The sequence below is a fragment of the Anolis sagrei genome, chromosome Y (genome assembly GCF_037176765.1).
Source record: "Anolis sagrei isolate rAnoSag1 chromosome Y, rAnoSag1.mat, whole genome shotgun sequence".
NCBI lineage: Eukaryota > Metazoa > Chordata > Lepidosauria > Squamata > Dactyloidae > Anolis > Anolis sagrei.
The window spans coordinates 72406799-72433651 of NC_090035.1; the positions used below are offsets into that span (position 1 = coordinate 72406799).

The 26853-nt window shown below is 43.0% G+C and overlaps 1 protein-coding gene across 1 annotated transcript; it reads left to right on the forward strand.

Moving 5' to 3' along the window:
• On the forward strand, positions 1-26337 carry LOC137095700 (cytochrome P450 2G1-like). Its single transcript, XM_067462500.1, has 9 exons — positions 1-180; positions 4947-5109; positions 7364-7513; positions 10080-10240; positions 16727-16903; positions 19530-19671; positions 20538-20725; positions 23050-23191; positions 25956-26337. Exons 1-9 carry the CDS (start codon positions 1-3, stop codon positions 26135-26137), a joined length of 1485 nt encoding a protein of 494 aa, XP_067318601.1. The 3' UTR covers positions 26138-26337.
• Positions 26338-26853: the final 516 nt, after the last annotated feature.

Consider the following 26853-nt stretch of genomic DNA (forward strand, 5'->3'; position numbering starts at 1 on the left):
ATGGACGTGGGAGAAGCGATTTCGCTCTTGTTGGTGGTTTTTTGTTCCACCTTAATCCTCCTGTCAGCATGGAGCCAAATAGCCCAAAGAAGAAGCCTACCGCCAGGCCCCACTCCCCTCCCTGCTTTGGGCAACCTGTTAGACCTGAAAGCCAATGATATATTGAAGTCATTCAAGAAGGTAAGAGGGTTCTTCCATTTCAAGAAGGTAAGAGGGTTCTTCCATTTCAAGAAGGTAAGAGGGTTCTTCCATTTCAAGAAGGTAAGAGGGTTCTTCCATTTCAAGAAGGTAAGAGGGTTCTTCCATTTCCCCCCCCCCCCCCCCGGGAACCTGCTTTCAACAAGGTTGGAGTATTCATTACCTTGACTAGCAGCTGTTTGCTTGGTAATTAACCATTCCAATCAGCTGCTGTCTTGTAGAACCTTCCAAATTCCTATGAGGGATGGGTGAAGAAATGGATCAGAACTGCAATTTATAATATTGCCTGGAGTTCAGTATTGCAGTTATGGGCTCATAACCTAGAGTTACAAATCCATATTCACAAAACCTATGTATTCATGCTTGTGCCGCTACTGCTCCAATTGTTCAGGTCCCCCAATCGCGCAACCACTGCGAGTGACGGTGGTCTGTTCTCCTGACAACTGAGGCAAGGAGACAGATGTTTCTAAACCCCCCCCCCCCATTAGTAATTGAGGGTTTTTTATTGTTGTTTTATTGGTTTTTTTCCCACTCCCACCCTCCCCTCCTTGTACATGCAATTTATACATCAAACTACAGAAGTTACATTTGAAATATCAGTCTCAGTCTTAATTTTTCTACTCCACATCTTAGCACATTCTCTAAATAATTCCTAACTGGTTCCCACATCCTCTTAGTTGTTGTAACCTTTCCAATTTTATCTATATTATTCTGTTTGCAATTTGTTATTTCCACATTTAACATATTAACTATATTAGTAATTGTGTTGAGACAGGGATCCTGATTTTGGGATATTGGTCCCACAGGTATGTGGGTCTACTGTACTTATAAATAAAAGACAAGTTTAAATGGAATATTTATTGTCATTTGCCTTTAAATCATTTTTGATTTACAGTTATTCTAAGACAACCCTATCACAGGGTTTTCATGGTAAGTTTATTCAGAGAGTTTACCATCGACTTCCTCTGTGACAGATGCTGGATCCAGACAGGCCTTTATCACAGGAGAATACGTGTTTAAAAAACGTGGATTTTCCTAGGGACCTGTCCAGACAGAACCTTTATTGTGGTAACTCCTACAATAAAGGAGGGGCTGTCCAGACAATATTGCTTCCCCCCTACACTGCTCTCCTAGAGCATCATTTCTACATGCCAGGAGAGCCTCCTGAGGCATTTAATGGAGGCCTGGTAAGTTTTTTTAACTTTTCTAAGGGGTCTGGGGGCTTGGGGGAGGGGGGCAGGGCCTCCAGATGTTCTCTCGATCTAGAAAGCACATGCTTTCTGGGGTGAGTGTCCAGATGTTCTCTTGAGACTAGCCCAAGAGACTGTCTGGAGGCCCTACACCCTTCCGCCCAAACCCCCAGACCCCTTAGAAAAGTAATAAAAACTTACCAGGCCTCCAGTAAAAGCCTCAGCAAGCTCTCCCAGCATATAGAAATGACACACCAGGAGGGCTGGGGGGGGAGCAATGTTGTCCAGACAGCCCCTCCTTTATTGTGAGAGTTACCACAATAAAGGTCCTGCCTGGACAGGCCTCAAGTGTGATTGGCCCAAGGGTCAATCCATTGGTTTTCATGGCCAAGAATCCTAGTTTTTGTTGTTTATTCGTTCAGTCGTTTCCACCTCTTTGTGACCTCCTGCACCATACCTCGCCAGAGCTCCTGTCAGCCATCACTACCCCTAGCTCCTTCAAGGTCAAGCCAGTCACTTCAAGGATGCCATCCATCCACCTTGCCCTTGGTCGGCCTCTCTTCCTTTTTCCATCCATTTTCTCCAGCATCATTGTCTTCTCCAGGCTATCCTACCTTCTCATTATGTGGCCAAAGTACTTCATCTTTGCCTCTAATATCCTTCCCTTCAGTGCAGTGGTTCTCAACCTGGGGTCCCCAGATGTTTTTGGCCTACAACTCTCAGAAATTCTAGCCACTTTACCAGTTGTTAGGATTTCTGGGAGTTGAAGGCCAAAAACATCTGGGGACCCCACGTTGAGAACCACTGCTCCAGTGAGCAGCCAGGCTTTAGTTCCTGGAGTGTGGACTGGTTGGATCTTCTTGCGGTCTAAGGCACTCACAGCATTTTCCTCCAGCAGCACAGTTCAAAAGCATCTCTCTTCCTTTGCTCAGCCTTCCTTAGGGTCCAGCTCTTGCATCCATTGGTTATTACAGGGAATACCATTGCTTTAACTGAGAGAGGGAGAAAAAGTGGAGGCAGTTACAAACTTTGTATTTCTAGGTGCAAAGATTACTGCAGATGCAGACTGCAGCCAGGAAATCTGAAGACGTTTACTTCTTGGGAGGAGAGCAATGACCAATCTCGATAAAATAGTGAAGAGTAGAGACATCACACTGGCAACGAAGATCCGCATAGTCAAAGCAATTATATTCCCTGTAATAACCTATGGATGCAAGAGCTATTCCCAGTAGTAATTTATGCATGTGAGAGCTGGACCATAAGGAAGGCTGAGCAAAGGAAGATAGACGCTTTTGAATTATGGTGCTGGAGGAAAATTGTGAGAGTGCCTTGGACTGCAAGAACATCCAACCAATCCTTACTTCAGGAAATAAAGCCCAACTGCTCATTGGAGGGAAGGATATTAGAGGCAAAGATGAAGTACTTTGGCCACATAATGAGAAGACAGGAAAGCTTAGAGAAGACAATGTTGCTGGGGGAAATGGAAGGAAAAAGGAAGAAGGGCCGACCAAGGGCAAGATGGATGGATGGCATCCTTGAAGTGACTGGCTTGACCTTGAAGGAGCTGGGGGTGGTGACAGCCGACAGGGAGCTCTGGTGTGGGCTGGTCCATGAGAACATGAAGAGTCGGAAGCAACTGAATGAATGAACAACAACAAATGCAGACCTTCATTGCCAGGGTGATGTCTCTATTTTTCACTATTTTATCAAGATTGATCATTGCTCTCCTCCGAAGAAGTAAACGTATTCTGTCTTCCTGGTTGCAGTCTGCGTCTGCTGTAATCTTCGCTCCTAGAATCCTAGTTCAACCCTCAAATCACCACCCCCTTATATGTAGGATAGTTTATTTAAGCAATGAAATCTATTTAATTATTTAAATATGTATATAGTATCTTTCCAGAATCTCCACTCTTTCCTAATGTTCTATCTAGCCATGCACTTTTATTTATCTAATGCAGTGATGGACAAATATCCTCCAGATATTGCAATTTGCAACATTCATCAACAATGACATGGGTTGATGGAAATGTCAGCACAATGACTATGTGAGGATCAAACACTGCCCATCACTGGAATAATATCCGGTGTCAATTTTTCCTCCATTTTGATTGACACATTTAATTCAGCCATGAATTGATTTTTACTATTTGCAGCATATATTTTTAAGCAGTGAGGTGTTACTTAACTCTTTTGCATTTGCGTTTCACTGCTTTTCAGCATTTCCCATCATTCCTTTGTACTTTCTGCACCATTTTTGCCTGCCCACCATAAATATTCAAAATATGGGAGAAGCAAAGGTTAAGTTACACTTGAAATTTATTGAAATACCACCACAAATTGTGCATTTTTTTTCAAATTAGATGAAACAACCTTCTCTGACTACCAGAAAATGATTGAACATGTGCCCAGGGTATGCGTGCCACAAAGTGCATATTGAATTACCTGGGCGCAGCCGTTCCCAAGGAAGTGCAGCAATTCACAAGTCTCAAGTTGCAGAGTCATTCCAAGATAGCAGGCTGGGCATAGCCCTTTCTGAGGCAAATAAATATAAGTCTTGTGGTGAGAGGACAAAGATGAATCTTGGTGCTCTGAAGTGGGCAAAATGTAAATATCTGCTGGTCAAATTAAGTTACACTATACACTATTCTAAAAGGAGCCCCCAATGGCACAGTGGGTTAAAGCCCTGAGTTGCTGAACTTGCAGACCGAAAGGTCGTAGGTTCAAATCTGAGGAGCGGATGAGCTCCCACTGTTAGCTCCAGCTTCTGCCAACCTAGCAGTTCAAAAACATGCAAATGTGAATAGGTCAATTGGTATTGCTCCAGCGGGAAGGTAACAGTGCTCCATGCAGTCATGCCGGCCACATGACCTCAGAGGTGTCTACAGACAATGCCAGCTCTTCAGCTTAGAAATGGAGATGAGCACCAACCCTCAGAGTCGGACATGACTGGACTTAATGTCAGGGGAAAACCTTTACCTTTTTTATACCCTACTAGTTATACCCAGCCATGAACTATCTTGCACAACAGCCTAAATATTCATTCATGTGGGTAAGTGTTGTACAGGATTCCATCCAATATCTGGAAAACCATACCTTTCCCATTCCCTGTCCTAAAAGTTTGAAGAACAACAGACCATCAAGCAGACAGTATTGGCCAGATGGAGCAGTATTATATGGTAACTATTTATTTATTTGTCGCACTTACATCCCACCTTTCTCAACCCTAAAGGGGACCCAGGGCGGCCTTACAAATGCAACAATTTGATGCTGTGTATACACACATCATTGATAAATAAGCAAAAACATTAAAAACCAACCAGTTAAAACATAACATTAAAAAAGCAATTAACATCACATAATTCAGGTCATAATCCAGGGCCAGTGGAAGTCACTAATGTTAATTTATAGTCTTTTACTGCACTGTTCCCATTACTGGCCAAAAGCTTGATCCCAGAGCCATATTTTTAGTATTTTCCTGAAGGCCAGGAAGTGGGACAGGTGCTAGCTCCTAGGTGTCTCAGAAGAGGATCTTCACTTTGTGACTGTTTTCTTTTAAAGCTGAGAGACCAATACGGGCCTGTCTTCACAGTCCATTTGGGCCCGCGGCGTGTGGTGGTCCTATATGGCTACAAGGCTGTCAAAGAAGCTCTGGTGGACCATGCTGAGGAGTTCAGTGGGAGAGGGCATCTGGCCACCGTGGATGACTTCGTTCGTGGATTAGGTGAGTTCCAAAGAAATTACGCTGTTGTCAGAGTTTAAACATCTTCAACTATCATAGCTTGCCAGCACTTCAGTTCAGGATTGTTCTCGACTCTAAGATTCTGGATCAAAGCCTGGTAAATAGGAATGGCACCTAATGGCATCATTAGGTATTATGAATCGAATACCAATAGCAACTGCTCACAGCTTATCAACATACAGACACAGAATATACAGTTGGTCCTCCACATTTTCTGATTTGACTTTTGTGGATTTGATGAGAGAGAGAGATGCTTCTATGACTCTCTTGGTCATCCAGGACAATTTTATATTGATATTGACCATAGAATCCCAGTGTATGACTTCGAGCAGGCATGGGCAAACTTTGGCCCTCCAGAAGTTTTGGACTTCAACTCCCAGAAATCCCAGCCATCTTACCAGTTGTTAGGAATTGTGGGAGTTGGAGTCCAAAACACCTGGAGGGCCAAAGTTTGCCCATGCCTGGCTTAGAGATTCCTAAAGAAGTGGTCTTTCAGATAGTTAAAAATTGTCATTTTAAATCCAGGTTTTCAACTTTTGCAAAGATCCTCCACCCAAAGGTGGATTCTAACTGTATGAAAATATAAGATTAACTTTTTCATTTAAGAGGCTAATCTCAAAGCAAACTGTGATGAGATATTCCTTATGGCCAACTCTTCCAGAGGAAAGGGATTGGAGTATCTCTGCCTAGCAATCCAATGGAAGCATATCTCTAGTCAATGTTTACTTTCTCTTAACTTCTAACTGTGTTAGTCCTAATCTTAGCAACCTGTTACAATGCTTATTAATGATTTTTTTTCACAGGAACTCTTATTAAGTTTCCTTGTAAAGCATTTGTTGACCTTGGTGGATTCATTACTCATTAATGGAGAATCTCATTACTTCCTAAAAATCTACTTTTCTAGGCAGCTTTGCTAAAGAAGTTCTAGAAAGCAACCTAAATGAGAGGAATAAACCAAGAGGCACTAAGAGCTAGTTGATGAAATTCAAAATTTGAAGACTAGCTTTGTGGCTCATAGTGAACAACCTCACACTGGTTTGTTGTAGGTTTTTTCGGGCTATATGGCCATGTTCTAGAGCAGTGGTTCTCAACCTGGGGTCCCCAGATGTTTTTGGCCTTAAACTCCCAGAAATCCTAACAGCTGGTAAACTGGCTAGGATTTCTGGGAGTTGTAGGCCAAAAACAACCCCAGGTTGAGAACCACTGTTCTAGAGGCATTCTCTCCTGACGTTTTGCCTGCATCTATGGCAAGCATCCTCAGAAGTAGTGAGGTCTGTTGGAACTAGGAAATAGTTTAAGCAGTGTAAGAAATGTAAATCAAAGTCCAATAAGACCACCCCCCATAACTGCAGAACCCATATTTGTGGTTTCACTTATCCGCACCTGGGGGAAAATGGTCTGTCTAGTACAGTGTTTCTCAACCTGGGGGTTGGGACCCCTGGGGGGGGGGTCATGAGAGGGTGTCAGAGGGGTCACCAAAGATCATCAGAAAACACAGTATTTTCTGTTGGTCATGGGGATTCTGTGTGGAAAGTTTGGCCCAATTCTATTGTTAGTGCCAAGATTGGTTCAATTCCATCATTGTTGGAGTACCGAATGCTCTTTGATTGTAGGTGAACTATAAATCCCAGCAACTACAACTCCCAAATTTGGATGTATCGGGTATTTGTGCCCAATTTGGTCCAGTGAATGATAATCCATCCTGCATATCAGATACATTACCATTCAGAAAAGTAGCAAAATCACAGTTATGAAGTAGTAATGAAAATAATGTTATGGTTGGGGGTCAACACAACCTGAGGAACTCTATTAAGGGGTCGTGGCATTCGGAAGGTTGAGAACCACTGGTCTAGTAGGATCTAGAAAATCTAGTAAGATCTAGCATGCTTCCCACCAAAATTACTGTAAGGTGACACTGGAGGACCAAGCAAATTTCTAGAGATGATTCATCTTTAGGAGTCTCTGGGTTCTCTAGCACAACATTATGGCATGCTAGGACTGGACAACAGATAATTTGATGGTGTTCGGTCATATCCATAGATTCAGAGAACTATGGATAAGTTGGGAATGTATCCCCTGTAGTTACTTACAATAAAGTAAGGGGTCTTACTATATTGTATTGGGAGGACTGGTCTAGAAGGCTGCAATTTGTAAGATTGTAGTCTTGTTCTTCTGCCTTTTCTTCTTCCTCCTCCTCTTCCTCCTTAACTTTGAGTTTGGGGTGTTGCCTTTTCAGGGATTGCATTCGCTAATGGGGAACGCTGGAAACAGCTCCGTCAATTCACGCTCAGCACCTTGAGGAATTTCGGGATGGGAAAAAGACCTGTTGAGGAACGGATCCAAGAAGAAGCCCAGTACCTGCTGGAGGAATTCAGAAAAACAAACGGTCAGGCATGTTGTTGTTCTCCCTTCTTGAATTGCGAAATGTGGAAATCAAGAGGAATTTTTTTCTTATTTATCGACATACATTGCAATTTCCTAATTGTACTTGGGAAAGAATCAACCAACATTGCTTAGGAAACAGATTTCCCAATTTTTTTAAAAAACCACAAGGCTCTGAAATTGCTCTTGAATTGAAATATGAATCCCCTCTTCCTCATGTAATATTACGTAACATTATTAAGGACAGTTAACCCATACGGAACTATTGGTTTAGAAATATACTTATACATTTTGGCTGAACCTCAGTCAGTTTCTGCTGGTCAAATTCCAAGAGACCCGTGGATCTGTTTTCATGCACCTCCCAAAAATGAGTGGGTAGCCAAATAGCCACTTTCAGTCCTCAGCCAAAAATACAGCTACATCTGGCCCATTGGTGACAATAGGAGAGGCTCCCCAGGCTCCCCTTCCCGTTATTTTAGGACTGTCAGGATGAAAATAACCACACTTGGAGGACACATCTACCACTTTTAGCCCACCAAGTTTCATAATGTTTGGGTCATTTATTTATTTATTTATTTATCGTATCAGGAGTGAACCAAAGGTGCTGTTATAATGTATTTAAAAAACAAAACAAAAAACCCCACAAAGTTTGAAAACTTGGCATTATATTAAATGCCCTTTGACCAGAAGCTGGCCACTTGGAGTGCTTCTGGTGTTGCTATAAGAAGGTCCTCCATTGGGCATGTGGCAGGGCTCAAACTGGAGCCCCCGGTGGTGCAGTGGGTTAAACCCCTGTGCCGGCAGGACTGAAGACTGACAGGTCGCAGGTTCGAATCCGGGGAGAGGCGGATGAGCTTCCTCTACCAGCTCCAGCTCCTCATGTGGGGACATGAGAGAAGCCTCCCACAAGGATGATAAACCATCAAATAATCCGGGCGCCCCCTGGACAACGTCCTTGCAGACGGCCAATTCTCTCACACCAGAAGCAACTTGCAGTTTCTCAAGTCTCTCCTGACACGACAAAAAAAGGGCTCAGACTGCATTGTAGTAAGAAGTCTGTGGTTTGCTCTCCTCCACACTAGCATGCCTCAGACTCTGATTTTTAGGAATTTCTTTTATTTTTAGAGCACAGAGAGAAATATAACCTGAGAGAATTTCTTTGCAAGGGAATGAAATTATAGGTAGTTAGGTAACTAGGTAGTAGGTTTTTGAGAATGAGGCTTTTCTCTTTGTTTGCTGGGGTTGGTATTATTATTATTATTATTATTATTATTATTATTATTATTATTATTATTATTAGAAACACAACAAGATGAGTCCACAGCAAACAAGATCACTCTGCTGGCTGTTGTGTTGGATCACACGTCGGACACTTCTCAAGTGTCTAGGACTGTGTGGTGTATCGGCAAAAAATACGTGCAGATACCAGTGGGCTTTTGCAGCTGGCAGATGGTAATGTCAGCGGTGACTGTGTTTAAGTGCAGGCCAAGGTCTTTAGGCACTGCACCCAGCACCCAGTGTGCTGATCACCATAGGACCACCTTTACTGGTTTGTGCCAGCGTCTTTGCAGTTTGATCTTTAAATCCTCATATCGTGTCAGTTTTTCCTGTTGTTGTTATTGTTGTTGCTATTATCTTTTAAAGGTATTTTCTGAAGGAGGGAAGGAAAGGAGAAAAAGAAGCTAGGCTTTCAGAGCCACCCAACTATTTGTAAAGAAAGGTACACCAAGAGCAAAGAGATGCTCTTTCTTTCTCCCAAGTCCCCAAATACTGGCACGCACTCCACCCACCCGTGCCGCACTTTCCCAACTCCCAGTCCCATTAAATAAAAAGAATCAAGAAAATAAAGGAAAACTGAAAAGATTCAATGCTAGAGAGAGGTCAAGCAAAGCCAAAATAATAAAGCAAAGCAATCAGACTGAAGCATCTCTCTAGAGCCAGGATGCAACTGAGGGCAATGGAGGCACTACCCCATTAAATAGACACAGCTTGCATAAGATATATCACGGCATTCATCTATTCTGATTGGCCCAACAGGCAGGGCTCAGAGGTAAAGCCATGCAATGTCGAATAGGAGAGGAAGAGCCATGACCAGCTGCCATGTGGCCAGTTCTAGATGGAAAAAAACATGGCAGCTGAGCCTTTGCCATTATGGCCAACCAAACAAGCCAAACAAGCTGGATTGGCCGAAGGAAACCAACCAAAAGAAATCCATGCGCAAGCCTAACTGCTACTATGAAAGTCTCACTGAAAAAAAACTTTTTCAAAGCTGGGGCAGGAAAGAAAGAAAATGTATAGAAGTCAACAATTTTGAAATTTAGAATATAGAAAGGACTTTCAAACCCTCCAAGTGTCCTGGTCTTGACAGGCAGGGAAGTCCTCAGCAAAGTAATTGCACTAAATTAACTCAGCCGCAAGAAAAGATAGGAGGAGATAGTATCTTTCTTCCCAGGAGACTAAAGCAAAACGATTGGAAGGGATGCATCTAGCCAAAAGCCATTAAAGTCGTTCTTTAGACTAAGATAAGTGTTGAACTGTCCATCATGCTAAGACCCAATTCCTTTCTGCAGGTTCACTATTTGACCCCACGTTTTTCCTGAGCTGTACAGTCTCCAATGTCATCTGTGCCATTGTCTTTGGCCAACGCTTCGACTACAAAGACAAAGACTTCCTCTCCTTACTAACCAAGATAAATGATTCTTTTGTGAGGATGAGTACCACTTCTGGTCAGGTGAGAATAATAATAATAATAATAATAATAATAATAATAATAATAATATACTTTGTTTATATTCCGCTCTATCTCCCTGAGGAGACTCAGAGCGGACTACAGAACACATATATGGCAAAAGTCTCCACAAAAGTCAGCATTGACACTAAAATTCAACACCGCCTGAGCTCTGCAAGTGCAGCATTTTTCCAAATGAAGCAGAGTGTTTGAGGACTGGGACATCCTTAGGGAGACCAAGGTGCTTGTTTATAAAGCGATTGTCCTCCCAACCCTGCTATACGCTTGTGAGACATGGACTGTCTACAGATATCACATGCAACTCCTGGAACAATTCCATCAGCGCTGCCTCTGAAAAATCCTGCAAATCTCTTGGGAAGACAAGCGGACAAATGTCAGCGTGCTGGAAGAAGCAAAGACCACCAGCATTGAAGCGATGGTTTTATGCCATCAACTCTGCGGGACTGGCCATGTTGTCCTGATGCCTGACCACAGTCTCCCAAAGCAGTTGCTCTATTCCGAACTCAAGAATGGAAATCTGAATGTTGGCGGGCAAGAAAAGAGATTTAAAGATGGGCTCAAAGCCAACCTTAAAAACTCTGGCATAGACACTGAGAACTGGGAAGGCCTGGCCTATGAGCGCTCCAGCTGGAGGTCAGCTGTGACCAGCAGTGTTGTAGAATCTGAAGAGGCACGGATGGAGGGCGAAAGAGAAAAACGTGCCAAGAGGAAGGCGCATCAAGCCAACCCCAACCGGGACCACCTTCCACCTGGAAACCGATGCCCTCACTGTGGGAGAAGATGCAGATCAAGAATACATTCAAACTATGTATTGTTGAAGGCTTTCATGGCTGGAATCACTGGGTTGTTGTAGGTTTTTCGGGCTATATGGCCATGTTCTAGAAGCATTCTCTCCTGACGTTTCGCCTGCATCTAAGGACCTCACAACCTCTGAGGATGCTTGCCATAGATGCAGGTGAAACGTCAGGAGAGAATGCTTCTAGAACATGGCCATATGGCCCGAAAAACCTACAACAACCCAGTACATCCAAATTTCCATTTTTATCCTGATTTTAATCAAATGTGCAAAGCAAACACATTTCCTCAACCTCCTCCCAATTTTCTCTTTTCTTGCTTTTCCTTTTCTGCTTTCCATCCACTCCATGGGTCACACTATTTCAGAAGAATGCAAGGTTTTGAGTTATTAGTCTGAAATCAAAATAGCAATTTATTAAAAACTACATTTGCCACAGCTTTACAGAGAAGTGAATTCCACTGAACCCTTTTGTAATCCTTTACTTTCCTTTACTTTCCATAAACTTCCTGACTTTGGGTTAATTAACTCTGTCCTTCCTTCCTTCCTTCCTCTTTCTTTCTTTCTTTCTTTCAAATATTTTTACCTCGCCCTTCTCAACCCCTTGGGAGTGAGGGGGACTCAGGGCGGCTTCCAGCTGGCAACAATTTGATGCCTCTATATACACATAATAAAATACATAACAAAACCAATAATTATATATAGTTAAAAATGTTAAATCAATACAACTAAAAATTATTAACCAATACCAGTCTAGTGGCTCCATCGAACTTATGCATAGTTCATTACCATAGCCATTGTCATCATTGCCATTGTCTGCATAGTTACCCGAAGGCCTGGTCCCACATCCACATTTTTAACTTCTTTCTAAAGGAGAAGAGGGATGAAGATAACCTAATTTCTCCAGGGAGTGAATTTCACAGGTGGGGGGGCCACTAATGAGAAGGCCCTGTCCCTCGTGCCCGCCAATCGTGTTTGAGATAGAGGTCCTCAAACTTTTTAAACAGAGGGCCAGGTCACAGTCCCTCAAACTGTTGGAGGGCCAGATTATAATTTGACAAAAACATGAATGAGTTCATATGCACACTGCACATATCTTATTTGTAGTGCCAAAAATACTTTAAACCAATAACATAATTAAAATGAAAAACAATTTTAACAAATATAAACTTATTAATATTTCAATGGGAAGTGTGGGCCTGCTTTTGGCTGATGAGATAGGATTGTTGTTGTTGTGTGCTTTCAAGTCGTTTCAGACTTAGGATGACCCTGAGCGAGAGCCGGGTAAATGACCTTGGAGGGCTGTATCCAGCTCCGGACCTTAATTTTGAGACCCCTGGTATAGATGCAGGGAAGTCATGCTACCCCTCTATTCACACCTGGAATACTGTGTCCAGTTCTGGGCACCACAATTGAAGAGAGATATTGACAAGCTGGAATGTGTCCAGAGGAGGGCGACTCAAATGATCAAGGGTCTGAAGAACAAGCCCTATGAGGAGCGGCTTAAGGAGGTGGACATGTTTAGCCTGCAGAAGGGAAGACTGAGAGCAGTCATGAGAGCAATGCATAAATATGTGAGGGGAAGTCACAGGGAGGAGGGTGAAAGCTTGTTTTCTGGTGCCCTGGAGACTAGGACACAGAGCAATGGCTTCTAACTACAGGAAAGGAGATTCCACCTGAACAATAGGAAGAATTTTCTGACTGTGAGAGCTGTTCAGCAGTGGAACTCTCTACCCCGAAATGTGGTGGAGACTCCTTCCATGGAGGCTTTTAAACAGAGGCTGGATGGCCATCTGTTGGGAATGCTTTGAACGTGATTTTCCTGCTTCTTGGCAGGGGGTTGGACTGGATGGCCCACGAGGTCTCTTCCAACTCTATGATTCTATGATTCCTCGCACTCTTCCTTTTTTATCCCCAGCTCACCTCAGTTGCAGCAAACTGCGTTCAAATGGCAAAAGGAGTTTGCACTCACTTAACTCAGTAAAAGAAAAGGGAACCATCTTGCCTTTCCCAACAGGCTCAGGCAAAAGCAAACTCTCCTAGCTCGTATGTTCTTCCACATTAATAATGTTTGCCATCCTGACCCACATATGGATTGTTTCAGTTTCCATTTCTGAAATGTTGGAGGATAGGCCAAAAAAACAGTAGTTTATATCAGTGGTCTGGCAGCGTGACATAATGGGATGGAACCTGTGCAGGTACAGCTGTACCAGGAGCTCCAATTTCGTTTGCTTTGCATTGAATGTTTGTTGTAGTCCTAAGTTTCAGGGACTCTGCAGATAGGTGGTTTCTTTTGGCTGCAATCATAGGGCAAGCCACCTGTCAATTATAGTTAGGTTCCCTGGTCCCACCCCCTTTTTGGGTTTTGGAGGAAATAGGAGCCAGTTTGGGTACAGTCCACACAGAGAAGCCTTTCGTACAGGACATAATACTAAGAGCTCCTGTAGAAAGCTTCATCTTCTACAGCTTGGCCGGGGAGATACAGCCCCACAGCTTGGCCGGAAGATATACAGCCTTACAGCTCCTTCACTGAGGGACTTCAATCAGCCATTACTGAAACCTGAACTCCTTTTTCCCTGGAAGTCTACAAAGCTCTGCTTGGTAAGGGTCACTCGCGGAAGCCAGAAGCAGTTGGTACCGGGTGCAGGGGCTCCACGCCAACAGAGGCAAAGACAGACTGCCCAGATTAGAAGTTAAGGATTTCCCCATTAGTTAATGTACAGTTTATGAAGATAGTGCCTGTTCCCTGTGGACAAGATTGAGAGAGAGAGCCAATAAACTGTTAAGAAAGCCTTAAAGTACCTGTTTGTTTTCATTAATAAAGAACTTTGTTGAATCTTTAAGCAATTTAAAGACTCTGTTTTAAGGAAATCCAAAGGCCTTTAATCTGAGGCAGCCCCGGCGTCCCGTTGGGCACACAGCATTTATGTCCTGTCTACAGTCTGATGCACAGGCCCAGCGTGCGACAGCACAGAGCCAGATTGCAAGAGCAAAAATGTTGACTCATCAGCCTTGGAAAGGTTCCACTTGAAAGGTGAAGCCCAATACGGCAGAGGTGTTTTCATCACCCTTGTTTCACAAACATTTCTGGAACAATTGTCCAAGGAAACTGATTGGCAGAACATTTTGAGATAGCCTTTCTTTACCCAGTGCAGAATTACCTGGTACAATTCCTTGCCAAAAGGAGTGGTCATGGCCAATGGTTTTAAAAAGGAGGATTAGATACATTCAGGGAGGAGAGTTTAACAAGGTCGATCCCTAATTTGCGTTTAATCTCGTTTTCTATAACAGCCCTGGGAGCTTACTGTTAAGCTGCGATATAAATAGTGTTTTTAAGAAGAGGAATAAACATCAGCTGTGACGCCCAAGTAGAACTCCCATGTACAAAGGCAGCCTATCTTTCCGGACACTCCTTCCTGGGCAAACTCAGCAAGGGATCATAGCGATGGTTGTCATGGGAAGAAGGTTCCAAGTTTCAACTAGATTAAACATTTAAAGAGTTCTTTTTTAAAAAAAAATCTTAGAAACTAAACAAATAGGAAGTGTTCAAAATCTCTGAAAATGCCTTGGACTAGATGGCTCTTGGGGGGCCTTTCAACTCCACAATTTTGTGATTTAGATAAAAGAGGCCTGTGACCCATTAGAGGAGCATCCATTACTATTCTATATTAATGACTAGCTGGGAAGTCTGACTTGGCCACGGTAGTCCACGCTCTGGTTACATCCCGTTTAGACTACTGCAACGCTCTCTACGTGGGGTTGCCTTTGAAGACGGCTCGGAAGCTCCAACTAGTCCAACGTTCGGCAGCCATGATACTAACAGGAGCGGAGCGCAGGGAGTGTACAACTCCTCTGCTGCGCCAGCTCCACTGGCTGCCGATCTGCTACCGTGCTCAATTCAAAGTGCTGGCGTTGGCCTTTAAAGCCCTAAATGGTTCTGGCCCAAGTTACCTATCCGAACGTATCTCTGCCTATCAACCCGCCAGGACCCTCAGATCTTCTGGGGAGGCCCTGCTCTCTATCCCGCCTGCTTCACAGGTGCGGCTGGCGGGGACGAGAGACAGGGCCTTTTCTGTGGTGGCCCCTCGGCTGTGGAACACCCTTCCCATGGAGGTAAGATCAGCCCCCTCACTAATGGTGTTCCGAAGAAGATTAAAAACTTGGATGTTCAAACAGGCATTTGGTTAATCAGTGCAATGAATGTGACGATTACAGGAATGGAAATATGGACGATGAATTTGGATCATGACTCTAGTGATGAGAAGCATTGTGTTGTTATTGTTGTGTAATACTGTATATTGTGCTTTTGTGTTTTAAATTGTATATTGTGACTGATTTTACCCTTGTTGTAAACCGCGTTGAGTCGCCGGTTAGGCTGAGAAACTGCGGTATACAAGTAAAGTAAATAAATAAATAAATAAATAATACCCGCCAGGCGTTGTGTGACCAACTTTCCCACCCACTCTCTCTCCTCCTTTCTTTCTATCCTTCCTTCTCTCCTTCCTTCCTTCCTTCCTTCCTTCCTTCCTTCCTTCCTTCTCTTCCTCTTCCCTTCCCCCCTTTTTCTTCCCCTCCCTCTTTCTCTCCTCCTTCCTATCTCTCCTTCCTTCCCTTTTATTCTTTCCTTCTCTCCTTCCTTCTTCCTCTTCCTCTTCCCTCCCTTCCTCCCCTTTTCTTTCTCTTCCTTTTTCTCCTCTTTCTTTCTTCTCTACCTACTCCCAGCAGTCCTCCTGATCAATTTATCTACCTACCTATCTATCTCTATTTATCTTATCTATTTGGAGGATTGCTGGGAGTTGCAGTCCAGGAATAGGAAATTGGAAATATGCATCAATTGGGATGCTCTCAAAGAAATCCAAGGAGAAGAAAGCTCGCATCTTGGAAGCAGTGCATTTGGATCCTCCTCCTCTCCTAAAAGGCCTGGTCTAGGGGATGCTGGGAGCTGTAGTCCAGAAGAGAGTGTGGATACACTATTGTGTGTTTTGTTTGCGGGGGGGGGGGGGGGTCATCTTTGCGCATGTGTTGTAGCGTCTTTTTCCTTTTTTGGCTTTTTAAGTCCCTTTTACTGTGTTTTTCAGTGTTTTTATGAGTTATGGTCACTCATTGGCCTGATAGGTGTCAATTTGTCCAGTGGTTTTTTAGTTATGTTAATCCCACAAATGAACATTACATTTTTATTTATATAGATGTACCATAATGGACACTATTGCCAGAAATCTTCACTCCCTTCGAAATCCTACTTTACTGTATATCAGCTTCATTGAGAGAAGGAGATTCATTTTCCTGGGGATCGGAATATGGGTGAAGAACATTTCCATTGGGTTTGGAGGACTGGGATCAGGTCAGGAGAAGGTGCTTAGTCTAATATATTTAGTTGATATAAGAATCTAGCCCAGTGATTCTCAACCTGTGGCCCCCCAGATGTGTTGGCCTTCCACTCCCAGAAATCCTAATAGCTGGTAAGCTGGCTGGGATTTCTGGGAGTTTTAGGCCAAAACATCTGGGGACCCACAGGTTGAGAACCACTGGGCTAGTGAATATTATGATTTATATTCACTGTTGGTGGCTTTGATGTGCTTTCTTGAAATATAGCTTAATTTATAATTGCATAGATAGATAGATAGATAGATAGATAGATAGATAGATAATGTATTTGCTTCCCATCCCACCTGCAGTTGTATGAAATGTTCTCCTCGATTATGAAGCACCTACCAGGCCCCCACCAGAAGCTGTTCCAAAATCTTCAGGACATCTGTGATTTTGTGGCTGAGAGGGTCAAACTAAACAAGGCTTCACTGGATCCTGAGAACCCACGCGACTATATTGACTGCTTTCTTATTCAGATGGAAAAGGTATCATTGTTCTGTCCCACAGAAGGACCAAATCAGTTAAGTCAGTGGTTCTCAACTTTCCTAATACTGCGACCTCCTCATGTTGTGGTGACCCCCAACCATAAAATTATTTTTGTTGCTACTTCATAACTGTCATTTTGCTCCTGTTATTAATCGTAATGTAAATATCTGATATGCAGGATGTATTTTCATTCACTGGACCAAATTTAGCACAAATGCCCAATATGCCCAAATTTGAATATTGGTGTTGTAGATTGATTTTGTCATTTGGGAGTTGTAGTTGATGGGATTTATAGTTCACCAAACATCAAGAGCATTCTGAACTCCACCAACGATGGAATTGAACCAATCTTGGCACACAGAACTCTCATGACCAACATAAAATACTGGAAGGGTTTGGTGGGCATTGACCTTGAGTTTTGGAGTTGTAGTTCACCTACATCCAGAGAGCACTGTGGACTCAAACAATGATCTGGAACAAACTTGGTACGGAAACTCAATATGTCCAAATGTGAACACTGGTGAAGTTTGGGGGAAATAGACCTTGACATTTGGGAGTTGTAGTTGCTGGGATTTAGAGTTCACCTACAATCAAAGAGCATTTTGAACCCCACCAACAATAAAATTGGGCCAAACTTCCCACACAGAACCCCCATGACCAACAGAAAATACTGTGTTTTCTGATGGTCTTTGGAAACCTCTCTGAAACCATTTCATGACCCCCCCCCCCTCCCGAGGTCTTGACCCCCAGGTTGAGAAACACTGAGTTAAGTGGCCCTTTCCCACTTAAAGGTGTCCTCTTGGAAAGTCAATTGGAAGTGCCACATTTGATATACTTTTGGCAGCACATTCAGATCTCCTTATGTACTAAGAGCTGGGTGACCTTTCTGAGCTCTATTGCAAGGTTGTTACTTTAAAACAGTTGCTCTACTAATTTAGTATCTCTTTTACAAAAGGATGTTGTACTTAATATTTTAGTATCTCTTTTACAAAAGGATGTTGTACTTAATTTTTCAAAACTCAATCTTATAATGTGCTCTGGTAGACTTTAGACTAGTAGTTCTCAACTTGTGGGTCCCCAGATGTTTTGGCCTACAACCAGGGGCAGCTCAACCCATTACGCAAAGTAAGTATTTGCAGTATAGTTGGTTTTGCCCAGGGGCACTCTTGAGGCACTCTTGGGGGAAACAGACCTTGATATATGCAAGTTGTAGTTACTGGGATGTATAGTTCACCTACAATCAAAGAGCATGCTGAACTCCACCAATGATGGAATTGAACCATATATGGCACACAGAACTCCCACAACGAAGAGAAAATATATATCAGTGATTGGTTGGGGCGGGGGGTGCCAAAATACTGTTTGCTTACCATTTAAAATTACCTAGGGCCGCCTCTGCCTACTTCCAGAAACTTCCAGAAATCGCAGCCAGTTTACCATCTGTTAGGATTTCTGGGAGTGGAAGGCCAAAACATCTGGGGACCCACAGGTTGAGAACCACAGCTTTAGATGCAAGGAAACCACATGAATAACAGTAATGGCAGCAGTATGTATTTAGATCCTGTGCCCTTATTATAATCTTTTTTTAATAACATGTTCGACAACACTGAAAATATGTTGGCTAAAAATCATGCAAAGATGTTATTGCCCTATGACTTTCATCATCATTTAATAGAGATGTAATCTCTGTCTAATTTCACTCAACGAAAGGAATGAATAATCTGGCATCGTTCTTCCAGCTGCAAAAAAAGTCTTTGAAAACTGTGGATTTTTCTACACAAAATTCACAGATGTGTTTCACACCTGCAGAAAACAGCTTTTTCTGAGCAGAAAAGAGCATTTTTCCCTGTCCAAAAATGACCTCATTAGGGTTTTCTGTCATTCATGGAATACATTTTTCTACCATTCTTTTTAAAAAAATTAAATACCACATTCTTTCTATTCCTGACCCTTAGTCAGCATTGTCAGTGATGAAGAATTCTAGTTTTGGATCCAACAACACTATATGATACAGAATTAGAATATTTTTTGGAATTACTTTCAGTGTACACATGATAAATGTGGTGGCATTTGAACACCAGCAGAAAATATATTTATTTGGCCAAGCTCTTGCTATTTTAAGAGCTAGCTTATTTGTGTTTCTCCCTTTCCTTGGCAATTAATGTGTTCCTTTTTCTACACCGTCCTGGAATTTTGGTAATGAAGAGAGGTATATAAATATTTTAAAAATAAGGGAAGGGTGTGTTTTTGAAGGCTTTCATGGCTGGAATCACTGGGTTGCTGTAAGTTTTTCAGGATGTATGGCCATGTTCCAGAAGCATTCTCTCCTGATGTATCTCCTGCATCTATGGCAGGCGTCCTCACAACCTCTGAGGATGCCTGCCATAGATGCAGGCGAAACGTCAAGAGAGAATGCTTCTGGAATATGGCCATACAGCCCGGGAAACTCACAGCAACCCAAGAGAGGGATGTATTTTGGAAGGGTCACAAGATCAGCTATTTTGTGGACAGAAACAATTCCCAACGAAAAGGACTGCTGGCCAAAATAGAATTTGAGTCAAGTCTCTGCAGATTGACTTACCTTCTGGAGTGAAGATCTGAATAGATTTGTGTTTGTCATTGAAGGAGAGCAAGAATCCTTCCAGTGAGTTTCACCTCCAAACCATGATCATGTCTGTTCTCAACCTATTCGTTGCTGGGACCGAGACGGTGAGCTCCACACTCCGGTTTGGATTCCTGATTCTGATGAAATATCCAGAGATACAAGGTAATTTAGGAAGGACATGGAAGGAAAATTCTAGGGCAGAAATTATATTTGAAAAGGACACAGTTAGGGAAGTCTGGTTTGGTCACACTAGTCCACGCTATAATTACATCCCATATAGACTACTGCAACACACTCTAGGTGGGGTTGCCCTTGAAGACTATTCGGAAGCTTCATATGGTGTAGTAGGCAGCAGGCTAGTTGCTTATTGCAGCAGCGCTAAGAGAGCATACAACTCCACAGGATGCAAGTCTGCTTCCGGGCACAATTCAAAGTGCTGGCTTTAGTCTATAAAGCCCTAAATGGTTCCAGCCCAGCTTACCTATCCGAACGTATCTCTCCCGATGAGCCACTTAAGATCAGCTGGGGAGGCCCTGCTTTCGGTCCCACCTTCTATGCAGAAATCTAGAAATACGACAGTTCTGGAATACTTTCTTTTGGTAAACATTTCTGCCATTCTGCCACCAAAGGGAAAACAACATTGCTCATTAAAGATTTAGGGGCACAAACACAATTAAATGATTTAAATCTTTTTTAACTTGATTTAATCTGTTTTTAACTTGTAAAATCTTTTTCCAGCCATTGAAAATCTTACTCTGGGATCTCCAGAGACATTCTAATCAATAAGCAAGTGATAAATAGAATCAAGAAATTTTCCTCGTTTAGATTTAAAACAGATTGAAATCTCTGCAGGAAGCCTGGGAATTGTGTGTGTGTGTTTTCCCCCTGGGGATGGCTGCTTATTCTTGGCAACCTCACAAAATTGCCATCCCAGCATCATTTGGCAGAAACGAACCCATTCCCCTCAGACCAGTCTATACCTGTAGCATACCTCTTTCCATTGCTTTGTCTTCCCGTAACCTTTGCAGCAAAAGTGGTGCAAGAGATCGACAATGTGATTGGGAGCAACCGCCAGCCAAAAGTGGAGGATCGAATCCGGATGCCATACACCGAGGCTGTCATCCATGAGATCCAGAGATTTGGGGACGTCCTCCCCATGAACCTCCCTCATGCCATGACACGGACAATACAGTTTCGGGGATACACTTTGCCCAAGGTGAGGCATTACAAAAGATGAGCAAAAGTATCAGTCTATGTGGTCATTCTTATTGAATGGCCACTACCATCAAGAGGCATTCTCAAGTCTAAAAGGATTTATGTGGAAGCAAATAGAGCTAAAGGAAAGAGGGAATAGGACTATCAGGGGCTGCATCTACACTTTTTTCTTAAGTGATCCCTTGTTGTCCGAGTAGGATAATCCTCCAGGGTGGGTCTGTAGGTGACTGTGGAGCCCTATTCTTGATCTGCATTGTCTCCCGCAGTGAGGGCATTGGCTTCCAGGTGGAAGGTGGTCCCGGACGGGGTTGGCTTGATGCACCTTCCTCTTGGCACATTTCTCCCTTTCTCCCTCCATTTGTACCTCTTCAAATTCTACAGCACTGCTGGTCACAGCTGACCTCCAGCTGGAGCGCTCACGGGCCAGAGCTTCCCAGTTCGCAGTGTCTATGCCAGAGATAGATAGATAGATAGATAGTAGGCTTGGGTAACCACGGAAAAATTTGGTTCTAAACTCGTTTTTAGGGGGCCCTTGCGTTTCGTTTTTTTTAAACAATTCCGAAATTTTCCTTTAAAAAAGTTCAAAATATACGAAATTTCATAAAATTACAAATCGATTCGTTAATGGCGGACACGATTGCGCAATATGCTAAAAAACCCTCCAAATGGGACAAGGGGAACTTCTGAAGCTTCCCTCTCCCTCTGTTGTTGACTGTTGGTGTGATAATTTATTTTTTATCACTGATAAAACAAACAACAACTATAAAACTTGTAACAGACATACGGAAATAATTACAAAACAATTTCGAAACAATTTAGAAACAATTTTGAACCAATTACGAAACAATTACGAAACAATACGAAATAAATTGGAAAAATTGTTTCGATTTTTAATTACTCCTCACAGTAGTCCTGAATGGCTCAATATTGGATCATAAGCTAATTTAAATATGAATTAATAAAGAATTACGAAATTAACAAATGAAACCGCCCAAGCCTAATAGATAGATAGATAGACAGACAGATAAGCATAGACTGGCATCTACACTAGGCACGGATATCTATGTCAAAGTCCACGGTAAATGGTGTAAAGTAGAAATCATATGTCAAAAGATAATTTTTAAATTCCCACTTTCGTGTTCAAGTTAGTTCTTATTGTTCTAAGTATTGTTATACTTATTGTTCACACATAAGTATATATATTTATCATCAAGTATATATGGAGCCCCCGGTGGCGCAGTGGGTTAAACCCCTGTGCTAGCAGGACTGAAGACTGACAGGTCGCAGGTTCAAATCTGGGGAGAGGCAGATGAGCTTCCTCTATCAGCTCCAGCTCCTCATGCGGGGACATGAGAGAAGCCTGCCCCAAGGATGGAAAAACATCAAATCATCCGGTGTCCCCTGGGATTGCCCTTGCAGACGGCCAATTCTCTCACAACAGAAGCGACTTGCAGTTTCTCAGGTCACTCCTGACATGACAAAAAAAAATCAAGTATATATATTTTGACACTAGCTGTACCCGCCACACGTTGCTGTAGCCAACTTTCCCTCCCTCTTTCTTTCCTTCATTCTTTCTCTCCTCCCTTCCCTTTTTTTTTTTCCTTCTCTCCTTCCCTAGATGCAGGGAAGTCATGCTATCCCGCTAATCTGTCTTGGTCAGACAACACCTGGAATCACACTATGTCCAATTCTGGGCACCGCAATTTAAGGGAGATGTTGACAAGCTGGAATGTGTCTAGAGGAGGGTGACTAAGAGAACAAACCCTATGGGAAGCAGCTTAAAGAGCTGGGCATGTTTAGCCTGAAGAAGAGAAGGCAGAGAGGAGACATGATGAGGACCATGTATAAATATGTGTGGGGAAGTCATAGGGGAGGAGGGAGCAAGCTTGTTTTCTGCTTCCCTGGAGACTAGGCTTCAAACTACAGGAAAGGAGATTCCACCTGAACATTAGGAAGAACTTCCTGACTGTGAGAGCTGTTCGGCAGTGGAACTCTCTGCCCCGGAGTGTGGTGGAGGCTCCTTCTTTGGAGGCTTTTAAACAGAGGCTGGATGGCCATCTGTCAGGGATGCTTTGAATGCAATTTTCCTGCTTCTTGGCAGGGGGTTGGACTGGATGGCCCATGAGGTCTCTTCCAACTCTATGATTCTATGAAAAGTGAGGAGCAGGGTTCGCATGCAGTCCAATGTTCCACATTTCATCCACTTCTAATAATATGAGGTTCTAATGTAGTCTTGGTTAGATGTCCTTGGCTCCAGTGACTGGAGTGGAGCTTGGGCAGGTTTTGAGCATCTCTATGTTCTTTCATTTCCTTCCTTCTCCACAGGGACTGAATGTCATCCCTTTGCTGACCTCTGTCCTGAAAGACCCCGACTGCTTCTGCGAGCCTGAAAAGTTCAACCCAGGCCACTTCTTGGATGATCAAGGGCTCTTTAAGAAGAATGAAGCCTTCATGCCCTTTTCCACAGGTACTCAGTGGGCATGCGCTGGGGGGAAGAGAATTGTCACTGGAATAAAATCAGGAGGGAAGAGGTCCTGATTTAGGCATCATTTCCCTCTTCCCTTTGGAAATTAATTCACTGGCTTATGTTGTGCCTTCACATTGCTAGTTGACTTATGATGACCTCATGGATTTTATAGGGTTCTCGGGCAAGGTGAACTCAGAGGTGGTTTAGCCAGTTGCTTCCTCTGAAATTTGGCTTATGACATCTGATATATTGATTGCACAGCCCAGCAACAAAAAAATTATTGGTGTCTTGGTTTGTAGATCTGTTCCTGGGATTATTTGGGACACTGGTTCAGAAAATTGCATTGGATAGACCACATCAGCTCTAGTTTCTTAGATTCTTAGATAGCGTTATCATGGTTTTCTATGAGTGACAAGATGGTGACTGGTATATAGCATATATCCTGTATCTCAAAAACTAGAGCTGATGGGGGGAAACTGGTGCCATTTTTGGAATCAGAAGGTCAAATATACCCAGAGACAGGGATAACATTTGAGGGACAAAAATATGTGTGGGCAGGTGTTTTCCTTATTTTGTCATTATAATCAGTGAAATTCAGGAATTGCAATTTATTGGTAACATCAGTACAACAGACATTGCCAAGGGTTCTTTTATAGTCTGGTAAGAAAGAAGATCTATGGAGTAATGCCATGAGTTACTGCACCAAGTGAGTGCAAAATTTCCAAAAGATCATATTTCCTTATATCTATTTAAGTCTATGTGGAAAGCTTCTCTCCATTCAACCACCATCACATATGAATTTGGGAAGCACACAAGAGAAAGAAAGCTTTCTTGGTGGTTGCCCCCCAAACATGGAATTACTTTCCATAGGAGCTGCCAATCTCCTTGTTCTCTTTGTGCTAGTAAACAAAGAACAACACTCAAAAACAGGGGAATTCCAGACAAGAAACAACCAAGGCCAGCTAATCACCTCCCAACAAAGGATTCCCCCAGACAGTAAGAAGCCAGACCTTGAAACTGATAGGCCATTAAATGCTAATCAAGGTGGCCAATTGAAACATTCATACCTGCCTCAAACAGACAAGAGTTCTTTCTCCCACCCTGGACTTTCCACAGATATATAAATCCCATTCTCCTAGTTTCCAGCAGATCTCACAATCTTTGAGGATGCCTGCCATAGTGAAATGTTAGGAGAGAATGCTTCTGGAACATGGCCATATGGCCCGGAAAACTCACAACAACCCAAACAAGGACCTGTTTACTTTTGCTGTTAATTAGTTGTGGCAAAAGGGATTGCACTGGATATTTATTCCTACTGTTTTGAACATGGTTTTTTAAATGGCTCTAAATTCATTTTGGATGGGATTGTCTATATCACGTTTTTTAAAAAAAAAACATTCCATGCTATGTAATTGTGTTTTGCTTTAAGCAGCATTGCTAGCAACTTTGAGCACCCTATTGGATGGAAAATAGGATATGATAGGTAAATAAATACATACATAAGCAAGCCATTTGGTTTTCCCAAATCCCTGATCTTTGCCGCCTACCTGTCTAGCATAGGATCCTCCTTGTGGTCATTTGTGGAATAACATGTTAGACATCAGGTGCAGGTGAGCTCTTTTTTGAACAGGTTACGGTGCAGTCATGCCGGCCACATGACCTTGGAGATGTCTATGGACAACGCTGGCTCTTCGGTTTAGAAATGGAGATAAGCACCACACCCCAGAGTCGGACACGACTGGACTTAATGTCAGGGGAAAACTTTTACCTTACCTAAGCTAAGTTAGGCTGTTTCAGCTTGAGAACAGAAGGAGAAAATAATAGAATCATAGAGGAAGGCACATGGTGCCATATCTTAAAATAACAGATTTATTTTAGCTCAAACTTCCAGATCATAGAATCATAGAATCATAGAATCAAAGAGTTGGAAGAGACCTCATGGGCCATCCAGTCCAACCCCCTGCCAAGAAGCAGGAATATTGCATTCAAATCACCCCTGACAGATGGCCATCCAGCCTCTGCTTAAAAGCTTCCAAAGAAGGAGCCTCCACCACACTCCGGGGCAGAGAGTTCCACGGCTGAACGGCTCTCACAGTCAGGAGATATTACAATCTGAACTTTCTGGTACCTAAGCCTCAATGGGAAGTGAACTGTATATAATTATATCAAGTTACAATACATCACAGAGTCCCTGGTGGCGCAGTGGGTTAAAGAGGGATAGAGGGAGCTCATCCGCCTCTCTCCGGATTTGAACCTGCGACCTGTCGGTCTTCAGTCCAGCCAGCACAGGGGTTTAACCCACTGCACCACCGGCAGCTCCGGCCATGAAGTAAAAAAGTTGTAATCTCTGCTTCTACATCAATGGGACAGCAAGGCCCCATTTAGATTATCATATAATGCGGTTTGAAGCTGCATTATATGGTCAGCATGTGGACTCACAAAATGCAGTATGACTATAATGAAATGCATTATATAAATCTTAAACTGCATTATATGGCAGTACAAATGAGCCCTGAATCTATTCTGGGTTATCATCTAAGCATGCAAAGAGCTCTCCGAGGTCCTGAATGTATTTGGAAGCTCAAGCTCTGCAACTCCTTTAAACTTCAGGCTGAAATATAGAGTGGATGTGCATTACATTGATATGGCAAACACTCATGACCACAGACCATAAAATAGCATGAGTTTGATTTGTTTAGCCCCACAAAATGTATATATGAGAGTTTGGGCATTGTATACTAAGCACCCCTTGTTCTCTCCATAGGGAAGAGGATTTGCGCTGGCGAAGGCTTGGCTCGTATGGAGCTCTTCCTCTACCTGACTTCCATTCTGCAAAAGTTCACGCTGAAGTCCCCCATGGACCCCAAGGACATTGAGCTCATGCCATCCGTGAGTGGCTTTGCCAACGTCCCACCCACCTACCAACTATGTGCCATCCCACGCTGAGGCCACGAAATGAAAGGGAAAGGCCATCATGGAACATCAATAGCCAGGCATTGGAGAGATTATGGTGAACTGGGTATGATGCTCCATCTACAATAGCATTAAGGCTGAAAATTAATTTGACTATGCTGGAAATTAGAAACCATACTGTTGATTCACTAGCATGAAATCCTTTGTGAAATTGATTAATTTCTTTGGAAATTGCTAATTAAGTCACTGTTGAAATGTTAGGTTTTGGGGAACTTACTTACTTAGGTGATCCCTCGTAATCTGAGGATGATGGTCCTCCATGTGTAGTGTCCTGACGGTGGGTCCATAGGTGACTGTGGAGCCCTATTCATGATCTGCATCTTCTCCCACAGTTTCCAGGTGGAAGGTGGTCCCGGTCGGAGTTGGCTTGACTTGCCTTCCTTTTGGCACATTTCTCTCTTTCACCCTCTATTCATGCCTCTTCAAATTCTACAGCACTGCTGGTCACAGCTGACCTCCAACTGGAGCACTCAAGGGCCAGGGCTTCCCAGTATCACTGGCTTCCCAGTGAAGGTTGGCTTTGAGCCCATCTTTAAATCTCTTTTCCCTCTCCTCCAATATTCCATTTTCTGTTTTTGAGTTTGGAATAGAGCAACTGCTTTGGGAGACGGAGACAGAAATGAGAGTATCCCTCTTGTCCTTTGCTGAACGTAGCATTTGTTGGATTTTCTTGGTGGGTTTGTAGATAG